Here is a 20,620-nt window from a genome sequence, read left to right on the forward strand (position 1 = left end):
TCTAAGGATGGAGATTCCACCACCTCTCTAGGGAACCCATTCCAGTGTTTCACCATGCTCCTAGTGAAATAGTTTTTCCTAATATCCAAACTAGACTTCCCCCACTGCAACTTGAGACCAATACTCCTTGTTCAGTCATCTGCCACCACTGAGAACAGCTTAGCTTCATCCAACCCATACTTCTTAAACGTGCTGGCAAGAATACTGTGGGAGACCATATCAAAAGCTTTGCTAAAGTCAAGGAATAACACATCCACTGCTTTCCCCTCATCCACAGAGCCAGATATCTCGTCATAGAAGGCAATTAGGTTAGTCAGGCATGACTTGCCCTTGGTGAATCCATGCTGACTGTTCTTGATCACTTTCCTTTTCTCTAGGTGCTTCAAAATTGATTCCTTGAGGACCTGCTCCATGATTTTTCCAGGGACTGAGGTGAGGCTGACTGGCCTGTAGTTCCCTGGATCCTCCTCCTTCCCCTTTTAAAAGATGGGCACTACATTAGCCTTTTTCCAATCGTCCGGGACCTCCCCCAGTCACCACGAGTTTTCAAAGATAACGGCCAATGGCTCTGCAATCACATCAGCACCCTCAGATGCATTAGATCCGGCCCCATGGACTTGTGCATGTCCAGCTTTTCTAATAGTCCTTAACCTGTTCTTTCACCACTGAGGGCTGCTCACCTCCTCCCCATACTGTGCTGCCCAGTGCAGCAGTCGAGGAGCTGACCTTGTCTGTGAAGATCGAGACACAAAAAGTATGGAGTACTTCAGCTTTCTCCAAATCATCTGTCACTAGGTTGACTCCCCCATTCAGTAAGGACCCCAGTAACGAGCAAGTGCTGAGAGAATGCGGAATCGGTCAACGCTACGCTCAGCTGATGCAGCAACTCATGAGGTCAGACACCATCAGGTGGTCGAGGGACATCTACATAGAACACATCACCGGACATCAGCAATACCAGGAGGGATGAGCTGGAGTGCCGATGAGAAGCACACTGGGGAAAGTAACTGAAATACTTTCCTCATGGACAATCTACTCTAAAATGCTCAATTACTGAGGGACAATCTACACTCATTCCTATATTTGCTTTCCACAACCAAATCTCTGTACAACTTTTCATGAGTAATGTACCTGAATACTTGGATACTATGCTTGATCTTAGCTCATAGAGAGCCGTTCTTAAATTTATTCACCTAAATTTGGGTTATTGCTGATTATGTACTATATGTATCATATGACTTTTAAAAACAAACTTTGTATTTAGGATAATCTAAGCACTATACCCAGATGCACAGATAAAATTGTATAATACACAGGTTGAGAAAAGAGTAACATTAGCCTTAATAAATATTCTGATAGTTGGCTAGTCTGTAGGAAGTTTATTTTATAATCCATAATCCAGTTACTCAGAAAAAGTGTTAATTTGGATGCGGAGTGCTTCATACCCAGCTCACTTTCTTGGCTTTCTTGAATTTGCCATTCAGCAAGAAAACATATTCATACCTTTCATAAGCAGAACAAAAGCAATCACTTCTAGGCTGGGTTATAATTCTTAAACTATTCTTTAAATACAGCAATTAATTGAATGTTATTCCTCATCTTCACACAGTATTTCTAAAATATTTATTTTCATTAGACAGCAATTCTTTGATAAGCCATTTTTAAAGACGTAACAATAGGAATAGCTAGTCTACAGGGAACAGTCATTTACTCTTTTAGCCACTGCGTCACACTAAGTGCTCATGCTCACTTGGTTATCTACCATGCCTCCTGAATCCCTTTCAGCTGCACTGCAGTCCAGGATAGAGTCCCACATTTGGTAAGTGTGACTACATTCTTTGTTCCTAGTTGTGACCTCGCATTCAGCTGTATTAAAATGCATATTGTTCATATGACACCACCTTACCAAGCAATGCACATCACTCTGCAAAGCTGATCTGTCCTTATTATTCACTATTCCTCCAATTTGTGTGTCCTCTGCAAATTTTACCAATGATTTTATATTTTCTTTCAAATAATTGATAAAGATATTGAATTAATCACTGGAACAATTTACCAAGGGTCATGGTGAATTCTCTATCACTGACAATTTTTAAATCAAGATTGGATGTTTTTCTAAAAATATATGCCCCGAGTTATTTTGGGGAAATTCTACAGCCAATGCTATGCAGGAAGAAGTCAGGCTGGATGATCACGATGGTCCCTTCTGGCCTTAGAATCTATGAATACCACTGGACCAATAGCTCTGGGACCCCACTAGAAATGCCCCCTCTGGATGACTTTTTCCCCCATTTACAATTACTTTTTAAGATCACTCAGCCAATTTTTAATCCATTTAATATGAGCTACTGGCTCTGTACAGTACTAATTTATTTTTAATGAGAATGTAGATACAAGTATACAAGTATGTAAATGATTATTTATTATTTTATCACAGTAGCCCACACTGAGCTCATAGCTTTGCGGTTTAACAATATTGCATAAAGGGCCAAGGCATCAATGACAGGGCAACAATTAAGTCACACGCTCTGCATCTAGTTTATTGAAATCAACTGAAGTGTTTTGCATGGAACAGTCTTAGAGGGGTCATGCACCATTCTGGGAAGTTTTAAGGCTTAATCCTGCTAACAGATTCATAAGGCAGATCTTTCTGACCACTTGGAACCAATGGATGGAACCCTTTCTAGAACCAGGTACTAAGACCTCAGCCTTGCAATGAGCTCTAGGTGGAATCCTTCACTCACCTCAGTTCTACTTGCAAGATTAGGGTCTAAGACTTCAAGCTCCTCAGAGCAGTGACTGTTTTCTTGCAGCTGGGGGGAGAGGGCAGTCCCAGCAGCACGGGGGAGATCAGACTCACCTCCACCTCCAGATATCTCCCCTGGCTGCAGGAAACTCCACAGCTGCTGCTTTCAGAGCCCAGCTCTGAAAGCAGCACAGCCCCTGAGCTTCCTGCAGCCAGGAGAGATACTCAGAGGTGGGTGGGAAGAGGAAGTGCCATTCCTCCCCAGTCCGGCAGACTAGCAGCTGGAGCCTGGTGAATGATAGGAGTCCCTGGCTAGAGTACCCCCAGCCCAGGCCTGTCCCTTTCCCCACCCATCCAATAGTTACATTTCACAGGGGAGGTCTGATTTCATGATCTGTGACTTGTTTTTCACAGCCGTCAATTGGTAGGGCACTATCCATAACATTACACTTAGGACTGAAGCATCATCAAAAGTTCAGTTATGAAAACCAAATGAAAAAACATGTAATTGTAGGTTTCCATATTCGTCTCAGAATGACTCCATCTCAAATTTTCTCAGTAGATCTGTTCAAAAGCTTTTCAGTGGAACATTTTTGGCTTGGAAAATGATATTTCATTGAAACTGAAACTTTCCGTGGGAATGGATCAATTCTGTCAAAATTTCACTAAGGAAAAAAAAAATTAGAAAAAGCATTTTGATACGGTCGAAACATTCCATTTTGTCATTTTCAAAATGAAACATTTAGATTTTTGTATCAAAATGACTTTTCGTTTTGAAATTAATTTTAGTGTAAAAATTTTAAAAAAAATTGTAAAGATGTCAAAATTTCAACTAAACATTGGAACTGACCCAAAACGAATTTTGTTAAAAAAATTTAGTTCACGGAAAATTTTAGAATTCTTTGTTTTTATTCCAACTCTAAACAAAACAAATTTCAACAATGTAGAACTTCCCATGAAACAGAAATCCCACTTCCTACATAGTTCTATTGCTCAGGTTACATGCAAACTGTATTTTATATGCAACTGCCAGCCCTGCTAACTAAGCCTGGGCTCAGAATTGGTTCTTTCATTTGCATGAAATCAGGCAATAATCAAGATCCTCTAAGCTCCATTGTGCCCTCAACAGCGCCTGTATTAGGCACATTAGCTTACGGTGGGGTAGCACAATGCAAGTGACTGGATTAAATGGAGACAAATGAATGCATTAATGGAGACAATGAAGCTGCACAGCTGATCCACCATGAAACCTTTATGACATCATCCTCCTCACTACCAGATCTCATATATGCTAGGGGAAAAATATTAAAAATCATTTCTCCTTTAATGAATTTCAGCCCAAATGTATAGTGGTCCCCATGACTGACTGACTTCCCTTCTCTCTCTGATCGTATAAACGTACTCATCACTGAGTTGCCCCTTCTGCCTACCCTCATCACTACATAGTTAGTGCTATGCTAGCCAACTAAGTTGCTTCACTGATTGAAGAAGAAAATTGGGAGCTACTTAATCACCCCAGTTCAGCTTTTTAAGTAAGATGAAAGAGTGGCCCAGCTGTCTCTGAGATCCCCAATGGTACGAGCTCCCTGAATCAGACGAAGGATGCTTTTTCCCTTTGAAATTTGGCTGCCTGTTTCCAAGAAGACCGTAGTGTTCCTCCTTCCACCCTGCCCAGTGCATAGTGCTTTGCAGAGAGATTCAGAACAAGTCCATCTGCACCCAGGGCATTCATGAACACTGTCTCCACAGTGGGCAAGAAGCCCAGGAGTCTTCCTTGAAGAATGCCATCTGACAAGAATTGAGCTGAGAAGTGCACTTCAAAGGGAAAAGCAACATTCCTTTTCTAGTTCATTCGCTGATCTCATCGGTGACATGCAGGCAACCAAGCTGCTTTTAAATTTTCCCTTTACTTAAGAAGCAGTTACACTGCTCCTGAAGTAGCTTTTTGAGTCAAATCTAAACTTTAAAAGAAGCCTGGCTGCCTCAAGGCACCAAGGAGGCAAGTAGCTGAGTGTGGGTCACAAGATTTAAAAGACCTTTTAAAAGTGTTTCTGCTGCATGGTGAGAAGTGGGAGGAAGGAAAACAACAAAGGAGATAAAAAAAAACAACCATATGTACAGTACATGCCATCATCCTAAGCGGGGCCCGTGCAAACTACTGATAAGCTACTTATCACCTTTTCTTCTGAAAGGATCCCAAAGCACTTAAATTGTATTTATATGGGAATCATTTTGCCCACCAATGTGAATGCAACATGTGTTTAGCAGCACACAACTTAAAGACATTAAAAATACTGAATCCAGTTGAAACCTGAAGAATAACGTAAGTAGAGTGAGTTGGAATTTTGCCAGGGTACGGGGGTTATCAGCGCTCCCCATACAAAAAGCGTAATGGGGCTCTTTAATGATCAGAAGCAGTCAGGATCTTCGTTTCACATCTCGCCTCCAGCATCACAAAAAAAAAAAGGTCCTTTAGGTAATGTAGCACCCTGTATCAGCCCAATTTTTTGTCTGACCAAGCCCACTTGTTTTGGGTAACAGTCAAGTGCTTCATGTTTGTCTTAGTTGCAGTGTTTATTTTTAGTCTCATTTTCAAGAAATGTCTAGCGGATAAGCCTGTGCCATGTCTTCTCTCTATTTTTCACACCATAATCTTTTGGAATTGGCTAGTTCTGCTTACATTAAAAAAAACCTGCTTATGTATTTAGTGAGCTGCTGTCTCTAAGCTCACGCTGTAAATCCACAACAACCCATTTGCTTCTGTCGAAAAAGGATTATTACACCGTTTATTACAGTAATGGTGATCAGAGTATCCAGGAGGAGGACATAAATGACAGTTCTAAGATTAGTCTGTGGGCTCAGCTGTAGTGCTCCACATTGGCATATTGCATGCCCCTCCAATCTCTTTCATCTAGAAGGACAGTGGCTGCAATGGGAGAGCAAGGAACATGGGTATGAAAAGCAAGCAATCCTACAGGACGTAGACAAGAATTCAAAAGTGAATGGGGAGAAAATGCCATAAAAAAAAAAGTTCTCTTCTATTAGAGTCCCTAAAACAGACACCTATTCCCTCTATTTTTTTTTTCTATTGTGTGTGAATTCGGTGCTTTTGAAACTGCTGAGCTGAAAAAAACCCCCAGAGAACTTCACTCTCTCCAGGATTTTTTCTAGAAGCTGGTACATAGGGTGACTAGGCAGCAAAATGTGAAAAATCAGGATGGCGGTGGGGGGTAATAGGAGCTTATATAAGAAAAAGACTCAAAAAATTGGTACTGTCCCTATAAAATCGGGACATCTAGTTACCCTACTGGTACAGCACAGGCAGCAAGTTAGACTGAATGCTGCCTCAACCCTGACCTGGTGGAACCCCTCTGGAGGGAAAGAGTAATTCAGTCTCTTATGTTCATCCAGTCATTGGCCTGTCTGCTAAAATTGACAGCAATGGGGCTAACTATTAAACATTAAAACTTGAAAGCAGTAATTGATAACTCTGCTGTGGGACAGGCTGTTGTAATAAATATCCTTTCACAGTAGCAGTTATGTCAGCTTGACACTAGTTTGCATACAACTCCATAGTTGTCGTCATCTTAAATGTGCTAATTATTCAGTTATTTATGAAGATTGCACTTTTGTAATTAGCAATTGAAAGTGCAAAATGACATCTGTGTGTTTAAAGCAATCTAACTGTGTTTACGTAGAAAAAGTCAGTTATCAGGTTTTATTTCTGTGGCAAGAAGAGATATTTAAATAACTTTTCCTTTCAAAGAATTCCCCCCCCCCCTTTTTTTTTTGGTTAACCATCTGGAATATCCTGCAATCAACACATTGTGCATTTTATCTGTTATTTAAATAATTCAGTAAGCCATTACTGTCCCAACTGATTAGATTCTTTTAAGTATTCTGGGGCATAATCCAAACCAAGGGGATAATTTAATGTCAGAAGAAAGCTAGTCAGAAATGTTACATATTAGATTGTGATTTGCCTTTCTGCAACCTAACACCACAAAAAATTATGATCCTCCAAAGCAGTTCAGTCTTAAATTTTCAGTGCATTGTTAGATTTCATTACAAATATTTCACTGATAAGAAATATGGTCTAGGGGAATGAGCACTGGAGTGGGAATCAGTTCCCCAGTTCTAATCACTCCATCAATGAAATTCTGCGTCACAATCACTTAATCTCGCTACCTCTATTTACCTACCTTTAAAATGAGAATAATCCTTACCAATCAACCTCAGAGCAATTGTTCAGGGGATTAGTTGCAAACTGCTTTGTAAATATAAGGTGCCATAAGAGCTAAATATTGTTAGGTAAGACACATGGTCACTTCTTCCATCACAAAGGTAAGATCATTATTTGTTTTTATTCATCAAAAATACTAGAGAAAATTCTTGAAGTTTCAGAGATCTGATGAAACCTCATATATTCTACTTCAAAACAACTCAACGTGCCTATTGTGTTTTTCATCTCTTTTCTCATTCCTTATTAAAGAAGGTATACAAATGAAAGAACAATCTTTGTTCCTTAAGAGTGCACCAGTTTCTATACACGCTTGGTCTCTACCTTACTAAATGATAACAGTTAGCTCTTCTGTGGCGTAGTGTTTCTATCTATAGATTACAATGATTTACCTTTTACAGATGGGGAAGCGGAGGCAAAGAGGATGAAGTCACTTGTTTAGGGTTACTGAGTAAGTCACTGGTACAGTTGGAACTAGAATCCAAAGGACTAGGGTCCCAGTTCAGGCCCATCTATCCACTGGACCATATTACCTCCCTAAATTGTAATTCCTTCATGGTACAATAATTTCTACAGCAAATCAGTCATGATGCCATAAAAAGTTAGAGGACTTCAAGCAAAAAAAAAAAAAAAGGAACCACTGACAGTTTAAATCTTAAGAAACAGATTGCATGAAAATACATACTTTATTAAAGAATAAGGTAAGAAAACTGATGAATGATATTTAATTTTTTCATAAGGCATCAGTAAAGGAGCTTTTTTAAAAAGGCAAAGGTGAACAAAAAATATCAATATTTTAATCAGCATTCATCACAATAAATGACAAGGAAGTAGATTTTATGACTGAGCTAAATGTTCATGATTATTTTGCAGGACTGGACTACAACATACATGCAATTCAAGCCCTATACTGCTGAGAGTCCCTGTGTTCCCACTACACTGTCCTTCTGTTTTGAAGAGGCAGGATATTGAACCCTGCTTTGAAATGTTCTGTGAAGGATTCCTGTATGTTTCAGTATCACTGTTGCTCACTATCAACCCTGATTAGAGGACAGACAGAAGTTACTCTGGCACACATACACGTTTGGATCACGTGCACATCCTCAAACCAACATGCATTGAGTAGATCTAATCTTAGAATTGTCGGCCTCAACAGTGACCCTTTAAGCCTTTTTAACTCTGAAGAGGCTTCAAGGTTGGAGAGAAAACTAAGCAGCAACCTTTATCTCTGCTTGAAGACAATGGTTAAAGCAAAGTACGCACAACTTCTTGTCCCTCGCAATTCTGAGCAATCCAAGACCTGGTGATTATACGGTAGGTGAGACAAATGTGAAATCATTATTTTATTGTGAACTGTTAATCCAACGCACCCATGGCCTGCCCAGTGCTATTTGTAGGGCTCTGTACTACAAATTAAATGCAACACTATTTAAAAAAAAATAAAACTAGAAACTTTAAGATTCTCTGAAGTTTGTATATTGTCCTACAAGTAAAATGCATCTGGTTTATAACCAGCATTGCTTTTGCTGTCAGAGAAATGAGCATAATTTTGGATCTTCGTTTTTTTCATTCCTTTAATCTATAATACAAGTACTACTACATAATAGACCAGGGTTTCCCCACATACACACTGACCTATTCATAAAACACTGACATATAGCTAGTAACTGTTTCCTGAGCTATAGCAGATTTTGTGCTTTAGAGAAGAGTGCTACCAGAGGAGAGTTTAGTGAACAGAAATCTAGTTCCTATGAGGATTTTCTGATGGTATTTATAGAGTCAGGTAAGAGGACTTCTGTTTTGATACCCTCCATTTTTTGGGAAACAGAAAAATAGCAGAAAGTGAATGATATTGGAAAGATACCCCCATGATGCAAGTTAATAATCATGACATGATCCCATGTAAAGGATACTGTTTGTACCTTGATTACAATAATGCATTTTTTTAAAAAGCAAATCATCAGTACCTTAAAAACCTAGGAGGGCCTTTGGCTTTGTGGCAATAGATACACCCACCATACTGACTAGCAATCAAGGATTACTGAGCATTTATCATTTAAGGATTCATAGATTCATAGATTATAGGACTGGAAGGGACCTCGAGAGGTAGCTCTGGCTATTTTCCCTACCATTTACTCTGGGAAGAAATCCAAGCAAAATGCATACTTTCAGACTAACACATTACTTATCTGCCATGATCTTTTTTACTTTAGCATATACAAGAGGCAATGAGGGAGGGAAAGGGATAAGAGTTTTAAGCCCTTTCTCTTTACACCATCCTCATATCCGATTATCCGGATATAAAGATAACTTGGGACACAAAGCATGAGGAAAAGAGGCTGGAGCATCAGAAATCACACTCAAAGTGTGGTCACTTACAACAAAGAATCAATGTATATATCTTGTCTGTGGTGGAGGCAAGCTAATTTTTTCTCTTCCACTACAATTTCCACTCAGCCATGATCAACAGAATGGTTGTGCAGTCAGTTGCCTTTGCCTGAGAGCAAACTCAAATGGTTTCTGGCTGCAAGGAGTTTTTCATCCATTTTGTAGATTGACTGAAATCAAGACTGCAAGTGCTCCACGGACCACTGGTGGTTCACAGAACACAGTTTGGGAACCAATTAGCTAAAGACTCTATACAACACTCCTTATAGATAAGATAATGTAACTGCACCAGCTTACAGATGATGTAAATAATTTCTTCAATGAATACTAGACAACAGGAAGTTGATCAGGCTACTGCATTGCTGTGCAGGTGTGATTTTTTTAGAAAAAGGATAAAGATCTTAAATAGATTTTAAAGGGTGCATTATATTCTACCTTAATTCAAAGGGCATACTTTTCTGGAACCAAATATCATAGCCAATATAGCATAAGGGTCAGTGTGATGTTTCATTCCATACTCTTTATGCAAATATGCTTATGATATGAATATAACATAACAGATATACTTTATGCCATATGGAACGTGTAAGGTATCATTGAAAGGTTATGATTTACTGAATGTGATTATTCAATTTGTATGCCCGTATCATTTCTGTATCTGAAGTTAGAAATATTGACTATGTATCTGTATTTCAACTATGCTACTTTGGGTGACGCCCACTGCTAACACTTCAGGTACAACAATGGAAAAGCCAGACAGGGCTCATGGCTTTGTTCTGTTTGTTACCACTTAAAATCTGCCTTTCATAGTTAATACAATTTGTTTGGTTTAATAACAAACACAGTTTCTGTAATTTCTAACTGGGGGAAGAGGCAAGAAGTATGCACACCTCTCTCTATATTGAGGGAGGGGACAAATTTAATAAAACCTTTGGGTTTGTACCTCTTAAAAGGAGCGAGCACCACTGTGTTGGAGCAAGTCTCTTAAGCTGAGTCTTCCCGAAGCTGTTCTGCAGCTGGTGGGTGGGTGGGTGTGTGTGTGTGTGTGTGTGTGTGGTTTTTTTTTTTTTACAGGAGGTTTTAATAGCCTGGCTCAGCAAGACAGGTAAAAGGGGGCCCAGTCTAGCAGAACAGGTAGACTCAGTGGTATCTCAGCACATCAGGTGGCTTCCCAAGGGGTCCAACCCGTCACAGTCAGCATCCCAGCTAACTACAAAATATTGATTCAGCCAATAGCCAGTTTTATTAGACATCTAGTTAAAAACACACCCGTTTACTTTTAAATTCAGGGCCTAGCCAAAGCAATCAGATTCAGGTCCATGCAGTAAGATGAAAATTAAATGCAACGGTATTTTAAAAAAACAAAACTAGTTTTTATATTGACCTACAAGTAAGATGCAGCTGTTTTATAACCAGCATTGCTTTTGCTGTGAAAGAACTGAGCATAATTTTTTTCCTCTTAGCTTTTCATGCCTTTAATCTATAATATGAGAACAGGAACCCTGACTTCACTTCCAAATTCATTCTATAGCTGAAGTATTTATTAAAATGAGGACATTTACTGGAAATACAACACCTCTATCCCACCAAAGAGGAAGGTTGCTGTATGTATGGCAGTGACAAAAGTATAATTCTAAGCTATTAGTCAACTCACTTTTCATTTAAATAGAACAACATACTCCTCAAGTCCATTAGACTAGTTCAAGCATCTACTACACACTTCATTATTACCCAAAATACATCAATAAATGTCTGTTCTTCAAATACTTCATGCACTGTAATAGGAGAAAAGCAAACGTGGTGTTTCATATACATTTATTAGCTATTCTTTAAATAATGTAGTACCTTAAAGGGCTACTGGAATGACCAGCCTCTTTGTTTTGTTTTGTTTTAAGAAAGGTGAGGGTCACAGGGAGTAATAAGCCAATATTAATTCATTTTGTTAAACAAAATAAAACAAAGGGAAGCCTTGCCACACGTTGGATATTTCTACCTATGTACTCAGCAGGGGCTGGGCCAAAATCTGGGGTAGTGCTGGCTACTTGTAAATACAAGTTTGGACTGCTACTATTGCTAAGACGGGAAGAGCATACAGGGAAGCACTGCCAATAAAAGTGGGCTCCCTCCCAGAGCTGAGCTATGCAGTCTAACCCCACCAGCGGGCATCTGATCTACAATCAAGGATTCCATGCTGTGCCTCTTTTCTGCCCAGCTTTGTGTTCTTCTTCCCCGCTCACAGGGAATGGGAGATCAGGTTGGGAAGCGCTTTCCAAACCCTGCTCTCGGAGAAACAGCCGGGGGGTGGGGAGAGACTGTTGGGTCTTGTCCTTTCAGAATATCAAAGATGGATAGAGATGGGAAGTTCTAGTTCAGCTCTGGTACAGCTGCTGTCACCACCAACATGGCAAATACTTATGATTGACAGTGGCTTTACTCCTGTGAGTAGAGTCATTAATTTAAAATGAGCCTGCTCTAGGGTGACCAGACAGCAAGTGTGAAAAATCGGGACGGGGGTGAGGGGGAGGGGGGTAATAGGAGCCTATATAAGAAAAAGACCCAAAAATCGGGACTGTCCCTATAAAATAAGGACATCTGGTCACCCTAGCCTGCTCACATGCATCACTGTTTGCAGGAGCTGACCCCCAGTTAACAATACCCAGCTGTCGATAGGGCACCCCCTTAGAAGAGATGGAAGTGATTTGTGGGCCTGTAAGACAGGTTACATTAACAAACAACAGGATCTCTCTGCTTCTGAAATAGACCAAGACTGGCCTAGCACTTCCTATGACAGATGCTTTTATATAAACATATTTTTAAAAGGAAGGAAAAAGAAAACAAACCCTTTTCCTCTCAGACTTTAGCTTTTTACTTTTCTACACTTACTATAAAATGGTTTATTGCCATCTTCAGAAAAAAAATTCCATTGCTGGAAAATAATTCTTACTGATTCTCAACCAAGTTACAATTATTACAACGATTTAATGAACTTTAAAAAAACACCTGCATAAAGACTAACATTTCTCTCTCTCTCACCTATGTAAAAAAATGTAGCATTTTATTTTTAACTGTAATATTCCAATTACTGAGCTTAGTCCAAAGGGCACAGAAAGTAGAGTACATAAATTATTAGCCCTATTACACTTTATTATCTTAGATCATTAACTGGAATTTTCATTTTTGCAGCTGTTGGCTAATGCAACAATATGTTTCCAAGACCTACTGATTTAGTCAATAGTCTTACTGAACCTCTTCCATATTGGTTGCCATTGAAAAATGCCAGTTGCCTTAGACAACTAAAATATTCAAGGTATTTCCTATAATAAATATAGGGAGACCAAGGAATATTGCAGATATGGAGGTAATCTTGTGAAGACCACCACTGTAAGTGTGTCTCAGTCTACTATATACGGCAAGTCTGAAAATTTAGCAAACTGGTGAGCTGAAGAACCCTTTATGAAGTTCTATATACAGACAAAACCAGTACCGTGTTTCCCAACACTGAACCAAATATAATATGAAACAATTGCACCAACATGTTTCCCTTGGATAATACTCATTCATAATTAAAAGTGAAATATAAAGTGATCAAATACTAACACCTGGAAAATTTTCATTCTAGCCTTATACACACTATGTAATATTTACCTTCTGGCTCTGAGGGCCATCACCCTCATCAGAGATACCATCCTCCTGCTGGTCATAAGCCGGACCTCCTAGAAGCCTTATTCTCTTCTCACACTGCTTCTTTGCCACAGTCAGCTGATTAATGTACCTTTTCACATTGCGGGCCCTCAAGAGGTCAGCTTTCATTGCAGCAGTTTCTTTACCTTTAGTATCTATGATAACAGCAGAGAAGAAAAGTTATCTTTCACAATGGAAAACTTCAGATTACAAACTTCTGAAGTGTTTGTCATTCAACATACTAGACATTGAAGTAAAAAAGCCACCAGTCTGTTTTGGAAGCAAATAGAGTATGTTCTGAGATATCTCCACTAACACAGCAAGTGTACATATAAAATAGTTAAGAGAAAAATCATCCAAATATACCAAGCATTTAAACACAGCTCCACATATCTGTCATCTGACCTTGTCCAGCACTGTGCCCCTGTTATTCCAGTATCTACTTAAGAGACGGACTTGAGCCAGATGAAATCCACTCAAAATAACAGTCCTTTAAGACTATACCAAGACTGCACAATATGTTGTTAAATTTGTGATGACATAGGAAAAATATTTTAAAAATTCAAAAGAATGAGGCTTGTGCATAAAACATAAGCAATCAGAGTGCTTCAAGTTTCCACACTTCCCACTGCACCTTCTCCATAGTTTTAAAAATGCCTAGTTAAAAATCACAGATAAAAACCAAAAGATGCAGCACTGAAAATTATTCCTGTACTATGCCTGAATGTGAACAACTCCTGCAAATCCATTCTGTTTGTTAAAAGGTAGCACAATTCTGTTGCTCAATCACAAAACTTCTTATTCTTGTGCAGACATGTAACATGAGCTCTGCAAGCAAGCTACATGGACAATTCAGGTTGTACCCAACTCTGGATTAAGCCAGCATTCAGCAATGAATGGTCAGATCTTTACCCACCTGGCCATGTTTAGAACGTGTGAATACACCTCTACCCCGATCTAATGCGACCCGATATAACATGAATTCGGATATAACAAGGTAAACCACCACTTGGGGGGGGGGGGAAGAGGGAGAGCGGAAGGGGGCTGCGCATTCTGGCGGATCAAAGCAAGTTCAATATAACGCGGTTTCACCTATAACATGGTAAGATTTTTTGGCTCCCAAGGACAGTGTAATAACCACATGGAATACGTATACATGCAAGCGTGCTACAGGGAAAGCCAACATGAATGATTTTAAACTCACATTTTCAATTAGGTTTCAAATACATTAAAGATTCATCTTACAATCTGGGTACTATTTTTGTGTACTTTAAAAAAACAGAAAGCCTTCCATCTACCTTCATTATATAATAATATTTACATATATACATAGTGATGGTGGATGGGAGGCTGTCAGGGTTAACCAGACTCTATGCATCTGAAGAAGTGAGGTTTTTTACCCACAAAAGCTTATGCCCAAATAAGTCTGTTAGTCTTTAAAGTGCCACCGGACTCCTTGTTGTTTTTGTGGGTTAACCAAACATATACACACATAAATACACATATGCATTCATGTGTGTGACAGAGACAGGCAGCCATAGATTTGGAGCTGCACTATAATAATTTGTCTGAATACTATCTGTTGCCTGGTTATTGGGGAGTTTTCTGTATGACTATGTTGTTTAATCTCAGCAGGAGTCTTTCGGAGGAAAAAACAGGCAGGCAAAGAATGGCTCAAGACAGCCATCTCTGAAACACTTAGTAGTTGTTAAGGAACAGCACGAGAACTATTAGCTTTGATGATTTTGCCTCCATCTCAAGCCAACCTACAAAGCTGATTTTGACCACAACCAGGAACATATAACTGTAATGGGATTTAAAGGGCCGCTGTCTCAAGAAATCAGTTATTTTGGGGAACCTGATAGAGACACAGGGACCCACTGTCTAGGTCACCATTACAGAATGGTAGTGCGCTAGGTCAGATTGACCAGCATGTAGACGGTTTTGAAATCCTTTTTTCCTCTAATATTTTGTTCCTACCACTAAGATAAATAATACTTTGGCTTTAAGAAGGCTGTCTGATCATAGTAGACTACGGGCCACAGACTCCCGAAGGGAAGAAACACACATGTCCAAACTCAATAGGACCTGTTGGGTAAAAATGCTGGATACTAAGTACTTAGACCAGCTCCGGGCTACAGAGTGGGAGAATTGTGCAATTCCACCATAGGACAGGTAAACATATTAGGCCAAATGCATGAGAGGGTGCATCAGAGAGACCACAAAGGGACAGCTAGCCCTGTAACTGTGTATGTGAAAGAGTGAACAGGCACACACACACACACACAGAGGGAGAGCATTAATAAAAAGGATGGGGAGGGGAGGGTGTGAGAATGAGCAGCCCGTGCACATGGAGGGAGGACATTAATAAACGGGGTGGCAGGAAACCTTTTGGGAGAGCATTTTTGTTTAATATTGGTGTTGTTTTGGTGTTTGACACAAAAAAATGTGGGCTGCAATCATTCAAACTTTCATTATCAGAATGTTTATGTTTTATCTTATGAGTTGCAGTGGGAATGGCAAGTGATAGATTTTAATTTGGCACCTCCCAATGCCTGTCAAAATTCTTTGTTCATTGTACATTTTGCAATTTGGGTAGGGGAGCATATTGTACCTCAAGTCTTTTTTCCCTCCCTCTCCTCCACTTCTCCCTTTCTCTCACATATGCAGCAACTTTTAGCCAGGAGAGTGAAACAATAAATTAAATGCTCTGTTGACTCATAGATAAGATTGCACACCATGGAGACAGATGGCTCATTTTTGAGAGTTAACTCATTTTGTCTTCTGCTTGAATAAATATCATCACTATAATTGACTATTTACATAGAATCATAGATTTGCTTGACACTTGATAACACAAAGTCCTTATATTCTATGTATATAGGTTATATACAGAGTAAAGGCATAAATGGGCAAAGGAGGAGGAAATAGTGGAGTGAAAAAACAGGAAAGTTCTTGCAGGAATAGCTGTGCTTGTATTTTGTCTATGTGTTACAGACGAAGGAATTCAGAGGGTACATTCACCCTGAGTTGTCTTAGGTTAACTTCCTGGGATGTTCAGTTTCATAATACAGTATTAGCATGGTTGGAAGACAGACTGTCAATGGAGAGTGACAGAATGAACAGGAGTGGCAGAAAAGTGGTGAAAAGTAGTGTTTTGAAGAAGGATTTGAAGAATAAGGTGGATCGAGCACTGGGATGAGCCAGGGAGAGGCTGAGTGGTGTCCTGAATGGGAAGTGACAAAAGGAGCATTAATTAACAGAGGTGTAAGTTAGTAGTATGAGAGATTCAGAAGGAACAGAAGAACAGGTATGCCTGGGATAGGGAAGCTCACGTACCCTAAGGTACAAATTCCTATTATCTATATGGATCTCTACCATTTTTAAAGAAGGGGTAGGAAACTGGGGAAAAATGGAAAAAATGTGTCTGAAATACTTACTAATACAGACAGTTTGCATGGATGATATAACTAATATGAACAATTGCCGTTTTTTGCCTGAGATATTCTATTCTGTCTGTATGTGAATGGTGGAAAACTTTCCAAAGAAACAGACATTAAAGTGGATATAGATGGCAAAACCCAAGTAGGCTACAGTAAGATATGAAGTCATTATCACCACATGCTCGTGGCTTGTGCTTTTTCTCTTCTGTCCTATCATTTAGGGGCAACTGGAAGAGATCTTGATCTTGTGGGGTTCTCTGGGGACAATTCAGAGAACCTAGCACTCAAAAATTTATGCTGCAGTCTAGAAAAAGGGAGACTTCCCCTTTCAAAAGTTTAAAATCCAGGAAGTGAGAGTCCCATATTACAAAATGTCAGTTACCTCCCCCAGAAAATATATATATAATTGAACATAAAGGAAACAACTTAAAATTTTCCTATAATTAGGTGACAGGTCATTGACCACATGGGGACATCACCTGAGGAAAACAGGTCAAGGAGAGAAAGACATGTTTGTTTCAAGTACTCCTCTTGAAATATTTTTGCCCCATCCTTGCCCCTCACAGCACACAATGCATGTGAAAGTGAAAGGAATTGAAGGCTTTTTATTTTAAAAAAATATGGGTGAATATTGTCAATTCTAAGGATTACAAGTGTGCCGTGTTTCTATATACAAAGGGTGGGGGAGCAGGAACTAAAAGTAAAAGAAGTGGAGCTGGCTGGAAAAATTTCTAAGTACTTTTTCATCAGATTTTGCCAATTCATCAAAATCGAAATGTCTTGCAGAGTCCTTTTGATTTCAACAAAGCCATTTTGGAACTAAGCAAAATAAAAACAACGTATTTTATTTAATTTAGACTTTCCTGTTTCATTTTAACTTGATGCTGGAAAATTCCATTTCAGTGCAGGTCAAGTGTTGGTCACACTTGGCACATGTTCTTTCTCTCGACGAGTGCATATCAGTTCAGTTTATCTACATGAACTCACAAGTTTGTTAAAAACCCTCCAGAAGGGTTTCTTTTGAAATGTAACAAAGGTCTGTTGGTCAGGAACACCCCACGCACCCCAAAGCAGGAAAAGGAGGAGATGCTAAACAAAGCACAGCTGTTGTGTTGTCGGTATCAGTAATATAACACATGGAGATGTGTACTATGTGCGACCGGGAGCCAGGACTGTGCAGTAGTCGTAAGGGAAGTGGTGTTCTAGGCCCTGGCTCTCATGTAACAAAGAAACAGCTACTATATTACTTTGTTTATTGTTAGAATAACAACACAAACAACTATTTTTGGGACCGAAGGAGTTGGGTGGAGGTATATATAAACCAAACAACCAACTTTAAGAAAAGGAGATTGGCTGGGATGCCTTGAAATTTCCTCCTCTTCCCTGGGTGGAACCAGGGAAAGATTGTTCAGCCAGACTAGCCGTGGGAACCAGCTGGGCTGTAGCATCAGCCCATCACTTCAGGAACCTCTTCTGCTGTTCCTGAAAGTGGCTGTGGAGATGCTCCTGGGTCTCCACTTTCTTGGACTACGACCACCTACTCCCACAGTACCCAAGTGTGAGCCTGCAGCTCCTCCCTCTCCTGCCCCACTGAGAGAAGCTCACTCACCTGCTCCCTCCCGGCTTGCAGTCACAGCCAGTACCAGACCTCCAAGAAAAGAACTGGATGAGGTGCTGGCAGCTATACCTGGGCACACAAGGAAGCTGAGTCTGTGGAGTCAGCCCAATGTTGGGGTAGCAGTATGGGGCTGGCAGCTCGGGGACAGGACCCTCGAGGCACTCCCTGCCACCTCTGGCTGCTGCCTCCTTCAGGTGGACCACAGGGCATTGATCCCAAACTCCCTCCCCTGCTGAGGTGCCAGGGTCCCCTGCCATACCACAGAAAAGTGCTCCCATACACTACTCCAGGCACTGCTGCCATTCCAATGAGGCACTTCCTCCTCCTTCCCTCTCTCCCACCTCACCTTCCCCACTCTTCTCACCCATCCTAAGCAAAATTATTGTTTATTCTTAAAGTCAGTCAGTCAGTCCTACCATTAACATTTCCAACAGCAGAAACATTAAAATAAAACTAGGGAACTTTTAGTTCATGCCAGCAGGGTTTACGTGGACCAGTTAGTGTGCAACACATGAGTGCACTTCAGAAATCACATTCCTGTAGCGTGCAGTGCTGCTCCGTGTTGATGTGCCCTAAGTCAAATGCCTTACAGAAGTCCAAGTCTGCTACGTCAGCAAATAGCAGACTTTACTCCCACTATTCCTGTTATTTCCTTATGTGTTCTCCCTTACTTACAATATTATTGTTCTAAAATCTGGACAATTAATACCAACACTCAGATACCACAGCAATGGATGCAATATAAAAACCTAGATAAAGACAGATAAAATTAGATATGTAGTTCTTACAAAAACATTAACTATATTCTACTGTTTAATGAATATCTGCTCCTCTTGATAGAAATAGCATAAAGGAAAGGTGTATCTGTATTTAACTGCTAGATTATATTGCCAAAGGGAAAAAAAATCTTGCTTTTCACAACACTGCTTTGTGAAACTAGTGGATTTGTTACTGACACCATCAGCTGCAGCTTCTGCAGTATTAACCCAACTGGCTAATCTGGAAGTTTCATATACACACAGCACTGTATGTATTTTTTGCAAGACCTGTATAGTTGAGCACACACAGTGCTTACGTAATGCCATGCTGAAATATATAAGTGGCAAAAAATCTGCTTAACATTTTAAGATGAAGGTCAACAGTGACTAACCCTCACTGCAGCATTTACTGATCATCATAAACCTCTGTAAACTCTCTGAGACTGAATTTTCAAAATGTAAAGCCTGCCTGGGCCTAGAAAAGTATTTGCTTAATTCTGAAAATGCCAATTGACCTCAAGTTGGAAAGTACAGTAAACAGGGTTCTTTCACAAGCCCATGACAAAACAGCTAAAATAAAGGTAAAACTAATTCTTTTGAGGTTAAGGAAAAGAATTACTCTTATTTATAAGCACTTGCCACCAGTTGGTTAATCACAGAAAATAGTTATACAACCTAAGGGGAATTTTCAAATCAAGGATTCCAAGAATGGCACTATACATAGTAAACATTTCACAAGGGAACGGAGATGGAAATTTAAAACTGACAAGTGGGAACACTATTTTTCCCATTTTAAACCTAACGCAGGAGTGGCCAACCTGTGGTTCCAGAGCCACATGCAGCTCTTCAGAAGTTAATATGAGGCTCCTTGTATAGGCACCAACTCTGGGGCTGGAGCAACAGGCGCCAACTTTCCAATGTGCCAGCCGGTGCTCACTGCTCAACCCCTGGCTCTGCCACAGGCCCTGCCCCCACTCCACCCCTTCCCGCCTCTTCCCCCGAGCCTGCTATGCCCTTGCTCCTCCCCCCTCCGAGCCACCTGCATGCCACAAAACAGCTGATCGGGAGGTGCGGGGAGCGAAGGGGAAGTGCTGATTGGCATGGCTGCCAGTGGGTGGGAGGTGCTGAGAGCAGGGCAAGAGGAGTTGCTGACGTATTACTGTGGCTCTTTGGGAATGTACATTGGTAAATTCTGGCTCTTTCTCAGGCTCACGTTGGCCACCCCTGACCTAACACGTAACCGACCTGTAGAACTAACTGCCACAAGACATAATGAAGGCCAAGAGTTTAGTGGGATTCAAGAAAGGATTGGGCGGATTTATATAGCCAAGAAGCATTTTTACATCAGTACTAGATTGATTAAATTATATAAGTAATATAAGCATTCATGCTCCAGTAAATACCACCTGTAGTTGACTGGGATTAGGAAGAAAACCTGTTTAGATGCAATTCCAGGATTTCATATGAATTTTAGTACAGGCATTCTTACACCTCCCCCGAAGCACCTGGAACTTGTCACAATCAAAGACAGGATATTGGATGAAATGAATGTGAAACTTTTGATTTTTACAATAGATTTTAGATTGTATAATTCCCTAAAAGGTGGCAAATTCCAGGACTCTAACGGAATCATCTGACACTTAGGTTAATGTGACAGAAGTAACTCCAGTGAAAACACACAGAGAGGTCCTGTAGGGGAGAAAAAACCTAGGCTAATATTAGTTTTGCTGTTTAAGTGAGCAATAA

General features: G+C 40.1%; 1 protein-coding gene across 2 annotated transcripts in view; it reads right to left on the minus strand.

Moving 5' to 3' along the window:
* The window catches only part of SNX25 (sorting nexin 25), a 163,800-nt gene that overhangs the window by 64,959 nt on the left and 78,221 nt on the right, over nucleotides 1–20,620 (minus strand). For both annotated transcript variants that reach the window (XM_054030211.1, XM_054030210.1), the window contains exon 7: nucleotides 13,020–13,210. In XM_054030211.1, the coding sequence (XP_053886186.1) occupies nucleotides 13,020–13,210 (191 nt within the window). The remainder of the gene's footprint in view (nucleotides 1–13,019; nucleotides 13,211–20,620) is intronic.

This window comes from Malaclemys terrapin, chromosome 5 (assembly GCF_027887155.1).
Source record: "Malaclemys terrapin pileata isolate rMalTer1 chromosome 5, rMalTer1.hap1, whole genome shotgun sequence".
Lineage (NCBI taxonomy): Eukaryota > Metazoa > Chordata > Testudines > Emydidae > Malaclemys > Malaclemys terrapin.